Source organism: Cystoisospora suis (genome assembly GCF_002600585.1).
Source record: "Cystoisospora suis strain Wien I chromosome Unknown contig_475, whole genome shotgun sequence".
Lineage (NCBI taxonomy): Eukaryota > Apicomplexa > Conoidasida > Eucoccidiorida > Sarcocystidae > Cystoisospora > Cystoisospora suis.
Window position 1 is genome coordinate 3,520 of NW_027153276.1, and position 242 is coordinate 3,761.

Here is a 242-nt window from a genome sequence, read left to right on the forward strand (position 1 = left end):
ATCTACCAAGCTACCTTCCCTTCTTTATAGATCTTCTATCGGCCCCTAGTTGGTACCTCTAGATGTGCCTAGGTAGTTACAAGTATGGGGCAGAGTCAAAACTCTGACACGTACGGCCTGAGGATCAAGTGTACCTACGGAGTGCCGGGCCGCCCGGCCGCACGCCGGCGGCCGCGGGGGACGCGCGGGGGTTGGCAGGGCCGGGGGAAACTTTTTTTCCCCGGGCTCTTTTCTTGAGTTAT

General features: G+C 57.9%; 1 protein-coding gene across 1 annotated transcript in view; it reads right to left on the reverse strand.

Moving 5' to 3' along the window:
- Positions 1–242, reverse strand: part of CSUI_001188 (uncharacterized protein) — a gene marked incomplete at its 5' end in the record, with an annotated part of 808 nt that extends 566 nt beyond the window's left edge. The window contains one exon of the mRNA XM_068061394.1: positions 1–242. This exon is cut by the window's left edge and continues 566 nt beyond it. Within this exon, the coding sequence (XP_067926626.1) occupies positions 46–240 (195 nt within the window).